Source organism: Ruditapes philippinarum, unplaced genomic scaffold (assembly GCF_026571515.1).
Source record: "Ruditapes philippinarum isolate M1 unplaced genomic scaffold, ASM2657151v2 ctg2535_1_1_1_1, whole genome shotgun sequence".
Taxonomy (NCBI): domain Eukaryota; kingdom Metazoa; phylum Mollusca; class Bivalvia; order Venerida; family Veneridae; genus Ruditapes; species Ruditapes philippinarum.
Window position 1 is genome coordinate 379,773 of NW_026858958.1, and position 8,878 is coordinate 388,650.

An 8,878-nucleotide genomic window follows, 5' to 3' on the forward strand; every position below is an offset into this window, starting at 1 on the left:
TACATTCATCAGTCGGTTTTCGCCAACTTGACCCGAAGCAGGAAGCCGGGATTGCTTGCTCAACCCTACCTCCCTGTCTAGGATGGTTTTGTTAAATTAGTTTAAGGAATTTATATTATCACTAAAGACTTCTCCCCCAGGTGATGCTTTAATTGTTACATGTATAATGCAAGTAGACGAATCTACCTTCCTTTAATTTAATTTAGAAGTTAAATATTCTTTCGTTCTCAATTTTGTTTTTTAGCTCACCTGTCACAAAGTGACAAGGTTAGCTTTTATGACACCGTGCTGTCTGTCGTCCGTCGTTCGTCAGTCTTTCTGTCTGTGCGTTAACTTTTTAATTCAAATGAATTCTCCGCCAAATTTAATTAAACTTGGCAGGCATATTCCTTGGATGAAGCTCTATTAAAGTTTTAAAAGTATTAAATTCCTTGAAGAACACTGGTTGCCCCATGGCAACCAAAAGAGTTTTTCTTACCAAATCTTAAACAGTCTTCTTGTCAAGACAGAAGATAGAGAGCCTTAATATTTGGTATGTAACATGATCTAATGGTGCTCTACACAGATTGTTCAAATTATGACCCTTGTGAGAAAAGACGCCCCACCATTGGGGTTACTCGATTTAAAAAAAGTCTTAAAACCCACAACTTTGATATTTAGTATGTAACATTATCTATTTATCAGCATATATATCACAACATTTAAGTCTAAATAGCTTTTCTGATGTACAACATGTCACAGAGCTACAATGGTTAGAATAAACGTTTAACTGAAGTGATAGTGCCATGATTGAATAGCATATTCTTTTAATCATTATCTAATTTTATCTACCTAATAAATAACGTGCCAATGAGCCAGTCTATAGCCGGTCGTTCTAAAACTTAACCGTTGAGAGAGGTAACGAATGAGGCAGTATCAGTCACTTCATTTTCTTCGCTGCTGTTGCAGTTCCGCCCGCCTTAAATTATCGCCAAATTTAAAGTGATGCTCCGTATGCTAGCATTTAGTCTCCGTTGACGGGGCGAACGGGAACCAGGACAACTTTGATCAATATCACTTGTCGAATTATGGAACTACAAGTTACATAGCCAAAACCATGTCCACTATCAGAGAGGCGGTTCTCCCTCAGCCGTTAAGAAAGTACGCCAAACTCTGCGCGCCGGTAACGCTACGACCAGTACGGGGAGACCACTGCAGAACAGTTCGTCCTCAAAATCATTCGAACATTATGAAAATTCGAACCAATATTTAAATGGGCATATTCTGGGCACATATTGTCATAAATTTATTTTAAGTATACTAATCATTTCAATTTTACTTGTTATCCAATTTATTTTGCTACAAATGATGATCATGTCGTCTTCAGAACGTATTTAGATCAACAGTAAAAGTACATTTAATACTCAATGGCTTCTTATTAAAAGAAGTCTCGATATTTCCCCTCTAAAAATTAAAACTTTTACATTTGACCTACTCACTTTTCTGATATAAACACCAATATTTCTTAAGATTCTTTTTTGTGTTGCACATTGATTTTGTTTTAAGAACATACAGAATCAAAACACTTATTTTTTATCAACTCAGTAAATACAACATATGATTATCATTCACTCAGAGGCAGTTATAACCCGACACTTACATTTTTCGGTATAAATTGATTATTTGTGGACGGATTGTGTTCAACTTTAGACCATAAAAAATTCAACATATCATGCTTATAACTTATAATTTTATTAACAATTCATTGACAAAAAATTGACACAAAAATAAAACAAATTAATATGCTACTGCAAAATGAAAAATCACAAATGGCTGTAAATACATGTATCGTAACAAAATGAAAAGTATCAGAATCCCACTAAACATGTATGTTAACCAGTTCTAATACTTTTTGTGTCCTCCAATGGCTATAACAACGTGTAAACACCTGTCTCATGGAAATGACATAGTTTCTCAGAGAATATTTCTCCATTACTGAATAAGAGCTTCCTCGAGTTTTAGCAGCTCCTGCAATATAAGTCTCCAGATCCGAACATCACACTTGTCGGCTGAATTGAACAGGCGTGTGAGAAAGCGACCAGAAGCCCCTCATAATTGGCTGGAACTCGAGCAAGCCTTTGTTTAGGAATAGAGAACTGTGAGGCAGAGGTGTTTATATTGTTAGAGCCAATTTTGAGGACAAACAAAGTGTTAGAACTGGTCAACAAACAGATTTAGTGGGATTCAAAGACTGCTCATTTTGTGAGGATTTTTACAGTCATTATGTGATTTTTCATTTTACAGTAGCCTATTTATTTTGTTATTTTTCTATTTTTTATCAATGAATTGTAAATATAATTCTAAGTAGTACATATGATATGTTGAATTTTAGATGGTCCAAATTTGAACAAAATCCGTCCGCAAATAATCAATTTATATACTGCAAAATGTAAGTGTCGGGTAAAATGTGCCTCTGAGTGAAGTCATTTAGATGTATGGCGTATGCACACATAAGACATCTATTTATAAAACCAAAAGTGAAATAGTAACCAGTTTGTTACAAACATTTTCAATTCGCATTTTGATCATAGTACATATAGTTATCATTATGGCATTCATAATTATACAGATTATACCCGTAGGTATAGAGGGGGGAGCTACACAAATTCCAGTAATGACAGTAGGTAAAAAGTAAGTAAATTATGTTAACCTTCATTAAATTTATCTGAAAAATGTTATGAATCTAAATAACAATCTAATAAATCACAAGCGCAACATTATGAAATAACTATACTTTCGTGAAAATAAATGGTTCGTTTCTAAAACTATATTTCTGTACAGAGTCTACTATTTAAGTATTAAATGTATAAATGAAAATATTACCATTTTATAAGACATTTAAATCTTGACAAGTTTAAACTAGATACGTCCGTGGCCGAGTGGATAAGATTATTCTCTTAAAACAATTTGCCCTCACCGATGTGGGTTCGAATCCCGACATAGGCTTTGGATTCTTTCATGTAAGGTGGCTATCCAGCTAGCTTACGGAACGCCGGTGGTTCTACTCCGGTGCCCGTTTGTGCCTGAAATTATGCACGGAAGAGGACCTGAGTTCTTCCTCCACCAGTAAAGCTGTAACGTCGCCGTTTGAACTATACTGTGTCGTAGTGACGTAAAACCCAATTAGACAAACAAAACATTTTTAAACAAAACTTGATCATATTCTTGACGAAAATACAAACAATAACCTAAGTTTAAATACAAACAATAACCTAAGTTTACAAGCTTTTTGTAGATGGTATACTATTTAGGTTTTAGATGTATAAGGTTTTAGATGTATAATTCTTAGCATGAATTAAATAATAAATATCTTGTCTCAAACATATTTATGATTTAAGGTAAACTTTTGTATTAGTTTTATAGAACAACAACATATACTTATTTCATGTTTTCTTCAGAAGTTGTAAGCAACAATTTGAAACGTTTGTGCAAATAATAAGGGATGTTTACAATCTTGATTTGGAGAAATAAGCATTTTAATTTTGAAAACTATCCAATTCCCACTTGTTTAACTCTAATAAGTATAATGTACATTTGCAAATATTTCCTAATACGATAATGTAAATAAAATGGAAATGAAAAACCATAAATGATGAGAAAAAGAGAATTAAAAACCACAAAAATTGAAGTAGATTAGAACCCACAACCCATACAAACTACGCATCCTCACTGAAAATGGATACTTTTCATAAAGGAGACTCTTACCTAATGCCTTAAAACGAATAACTAATTACAGACAATTCCTTAAGTTCTTATCAATTTATCCAAATGTTTAATTAAGTTAACGCATTCAAAGAAAGAGAGCTACAAAATACAATGAATTGATAATATTCGTCTGAAAAGGTTGGTCACTTTTTCTCATTTCCCAACAATATTTTTTGTCATGCCTATTTTCACCTTAATTAATTCTAAAATAATTTATTCTTGATCAATCAAGCGTCATTTTGTGCCATTTTGTTAAATGACATGTAAATCACAATAATAATGACATCAAAGATCAAATAAAAACGTTAAAGAAACTAAAACTTGATTTGTATTATATATAAACAACAATGAACTTAAAGAAAAACAAACAAACAAAATAAATGACAGAGTTTTGCTAACTAGAATTATCTTAACTATTAAACATCATAATTATATATATATATATATATATACAGCACACACACACACACATATATATATATATATATATATATATATATATATTATATATATATATATATATATATATATATATATTATATTTATTTATTTATTTATGGAATACAGCACACACACACACACACACACACACACACACACACACACACACATATATATATATATATATATATATATATATATATATATATATTTATTTATTTATTTATGAATGAATAATAACATTATGTTTTTAGTATTATTTTGAATAACATTCAAGTAACACAAAAATTTAACCTATACCTGTAGTGAAACTACACTGTCCAATACACATGTCCCTCAAAAACACAAATACTAGTTAAATCAATTAATTGTATATTGGCGGCTATATATGTGTATAAATAAAGATTATGCTATGTTATGATATGTTATAAACAAGAACTATCAGTAACTCTTACTCTTACGTATCACAAACATATTTCAAAAGAATTCTTTCAATTGCTGCAGTGACCCATTCATTACCGATATATCCTTTATCTTTTATTTAGCTAAATAAAAGATGTAATCGTTTTGCTTCAAAGCTCTACATCTAAAATCGTCATTTTCTCCTTAGTAACAATATTTACATATCACCTAATTTAATTATGAAAAAAATATTTCTTGAGCATTGACAAATTAGACCCGTTCTGATCTATTAAACCACTTTTATATGTGTACCTTTACTTTAAAGTCGTTGAGTGTCAAATTGATTGACTGTCTGTACCTGTCTATTTACTGGTTCTATAATATTTTAAATGCAATGTGGTCTTTTGGTATTGACATATCAGTATTTAAAGTATATAAACGCATCAGCTATGTGTAAACTAAATATACCAGGTACAGTATTTTGGTAATTATCTAGAAATATCTCTCCGATATTTTTCATCGATTTTTCTCAGCTTAAAGCCGACTTGTTGCACGATTGGACGTCGTTTCGGATCATTACTCCAGCATTGTTGAACCAAATTGATTAATTCGACCATCATTGTATGTTCCTTATCACAATTTGGCCTCTTTCCTCGTTTTACTGCATCGATAAATTGGGCAACACCAAAACCAGCAAAATCTGCATCTGAATACGATCGAGTACCATACCAGAGTTCCCATGTAAGAATACCCAAACTGTAAACATCTGAGCTGAAACTATACACTTTTTCCTCTAAAAGTTCTGGTGCCATGTGCGACAAAGTACCAGCTGATGTCCCAGAAACGACAGCTTCTGCTCTAGCAAATCCCAAGTCGCTCAGTTTTCCAACACCATTTATTACCTGTATTGAAAGATTTAAAATGACGCCATACACAAAAACTTGCATATAACTGCTTTTACCCGTTCCTGGTCACAATTAACGAATTTGTTATATAAAACAGCACTTTATTTATTTTCAGAGAAGAAATCAAAATATTAAAGCCACAATGTAAAATATAGGGGGTATGGGATATGATTTAAATTTACTTTTGAATTAGTAATAAATTTATAAAAATTTAATTAATATGTCTTACCAGAACATTTGAGAGTTTCAAATCCCTGTGTAAGTACCCTGTACTATGCATGTAGCTTAGACCCTCACATATCGATGAGCACATATTGAAGAAAAACTCATGCGTTTCTCCCCGTCGCAATGTTTTGGAAAATGACCTTCAATAAATATAAGGAAATACCATTACCGTATCAATATCTGTTAAAATTATGAAGAAATAAACACTTCTCATGTACGTAATCATATACAAACGTTATAGTTCATGCTTAATCTTGTACTATGTATGTTATTTAATTACAAACATACTTACCCGCACTGCTTGTCCTTCGTTCCAAAAACCAAAGACTCTAAACTCTGATCACATAGCTCCTGCACGAGCATCAGCCGATCATCATATAGGGGTAAACCAATTTCATTTCCAGATAGGCCAATTCGACCTTGACATCGTTCACGTTCAGCAAAGATCACGCCGTAAAAATCAACTATATTTTTGTGCCTTAACTTCCTGTGTTTAAAAAGTTAAAAATTTGGGTCTTACATTTACAACAAATTGAAAATTTGAAAAAGATAATTATTATATAATAATCAACTGTGCTTTAATTGTCTATATTACTACTACTTTTTAATGACACCTATAACTGATATGTCGCTGTGTATCAATAAATAAACTACATTAAAATATGTTAATCTATATTCAATAAAACCGCTTACTGTTTTAATGATGCACGAGCAAAATCATACATCATATTTAACTATGTTATTAATATCAAATATGTTTACCTTGAACAATCAACCTCACATAGCTGTAAGTACATGTCATGACCTTTTAAGATTTTTAGAGCGACTTCTTTTTCACTTCCGTCACTCTGTCTCCATGTCGCCCGATATACATCAGAAAAACTCCCCCCTCCAATTTGTCTGTACCGTAGAATCTTTGATATATCAATGACATCATCAGCTAAATATCTCAAATCAAATAAGAGCAGTGATTTGACAATAGACTTCACTTTTAATTTCTTTGGTTGAAATTGATAAATAATTTGGTCAGCACTTCTTTTATCGTTTAGAATGCTGAGCAGTTGAGCTCTATCGGCTTCAATTTGTTTCGGTAAAAAAGTGGAAAACAAATAGTTAATCCGCTCTATCATACTCTTTAAGTATATTCCTTCAATCAGGTTAGATATATTTTCTTTTTTATGTAAGTCTTCAAGTAGAATATGTGTCCATTTCTTCATAAATATTGCCTTGTTCTTTCGGTATTCTTTTCTTTCGAAAGCCCTTCTAATACTGTCTACTACACGGTATCCTAAGCCAATAGGTACAAATATGGCAAGTGCAGCAAGTCCAACAGGGACCCATATTGGAGCAGTTGCTACTAAGATCGCAATATGGATGCCCTCTAATTCGGCATTCTCGGTTGATTCGCTGCCTCCGCCGCCACCTGAAAGAACATCTGATTTCAGGTAGGCCACATATAGCTCTTAAAAGTGGAAGTTTTACATCTCTGTTTTAGGCGTGTTCTCAGCTATTGAGGAGTGAGTATGGAATAGAATGAAACTTAAACTTTTATCTTCAATAAAATCAAACCATTTCCTATACATTAAATAAACTGAAAAGAAATCAGAAAAATGTTACTGGGTATAAAATTCAATCAGTCAATACATGGGTTACAAAAATGGTTTCAGAAAACAAAAGTACCTACTAGTCTTTTTACCGGCATAACAAAATGAAGTATAGATTGTACCTATTTACAATGCCTTACCTAGAACAAGGCCGCCTCCGTCTGAGAGAGAACCGCCTTTCAGGATTTCGCTAACTTCTTTACATTTTTGTGATATTACTAAGCACTCTTTATTGAACAAGTCAGTAAGCTGCTGGGTTGCTCTTTCCACAATCCGTGTGTCATTCTCCCAAGTTTGAATAACATTCAGTAATTTTTTCAGTATCATATCTTTCGCTTCGAATCGTGTAACATCAAGATCGTTATCAGTTACGTCAGGCGACTCTTCTTCAGTCCACGTGTCAAGATAAGAAATGACGTTATCTTTTTTGAGATGACAATAGAGTTGTTGTGTCACAGTATGACATTCCTTTCGTGCTATATCAATAAGCTGTTGCCTTATCTGTTCCATGAAAGATAAAGAAACAAAATCCTGTTCAACTTTCCATTTTATTTTCGTAGCAGCTTACGCAATTGTACATATTTTTCATGGAATACCGTATTACGATTGATGATTTCGTCACTGAAATTAACATACTGGGATCCTACATGTTTACTGGCCAATCAGGTTACCGGACAAAAGCTATTCCTGCTGAATAGTGCTTTTATTTCTAGTCATCCGATCTAAATCGTACACATACTTTCTATTTCAAAGTTAATAACAACAAAACCACGCTCAAGTAAATATGGTTGATTCAGTTCTTTATTTACTAACATCCCCTTTTGTTTACTAGTTATTTTATGACCTAGTCATGCGGGGGAATAATCTGTTCTGCGTATATCCGAATAAAGAGGCCCTTAATGGGTTATTTTAGATAGGTTACTTTTAATTCTTCTCCACGTTGTCTCAGGAGATAATCGTAACATATTTTAATGATAAAAAATAATTTTAAATTTAGTCCAAAACGTATCTCGTTGTTTTCTTTTACAAAAACATATAAGGAAACGGTTTACGCCCATGAGAGGAATCTCTACATGAAATGTAAATAAGATAGATTTTATGGCTTTTGTATTATGCTACATAAACAGAATTCCATTTACATATCAAAATGTTTCATACGTTTAAGATTCATTTAGAATCAATACGTTAATTGAGTTAATAGTGTTAATTACAATTACACCCCATATATTGGCCTCTTTGTAACAAGCTATGGGGGGTGGGTAAACTTTTTTTTATACAAGATTTCAATAATTTTAAATAATTAAAATTTAAATTTTGCATGTTATTTTGTTTTAAGTCATTTTTTTTTAAAAACCAAAAAATTTTAGAAAACCCTTTTTTTAAAAATTTTAAAATTTTTAAAAGGGTTCACCAAAAAAAAAGGGGCCCTAATAAAATCCTACCTTAAATTCCAAAAGGTGGCCCAAATTGATTTCCGCGGTAAAATTTGTTTAAAATTTTGCATAAGGTTATTTTGGTATAATTGATTAATGTTTAATTTTTAAAAATTTCCTGAAT

The 8,878-nt window shown here is 32.1% G+C and overlaps 1 protein-coding gene across 1 annotated transcript; it reads right to left on the minus strand.

Annotated features, from left to right (window-relative positions):
- Positions 1-5,030: 5,030 nt before the first annotated feature.
- Positions 5,031-7,846, minus strand: LOC132754787 (RGS domain-containing serine/threonine-protein kinase A-like). Its single transcript, XM_060745502.1, has 5 exons — positions 7,462-7,846; positions 6,480-7,140; positions 6,010-6,204; positions 5,722-5,857; positions 5,031-5,489 (listed from the first exon to the last, which is right to left on the minus strand). Exons 1-5 carry the CDS (start codon positions 7,829-7,831, stop codon positions 5,076-5,078), a joined length of 1,776 nt encoding a protein of 591 aa, XP_060601485.1. The 5' UTR covers positions 7,832-7,846; the 3' UTR covers positions 5,031-5,075.
- Positions 7,847-8,878: the final 1,032 nt, after the last annotated feature.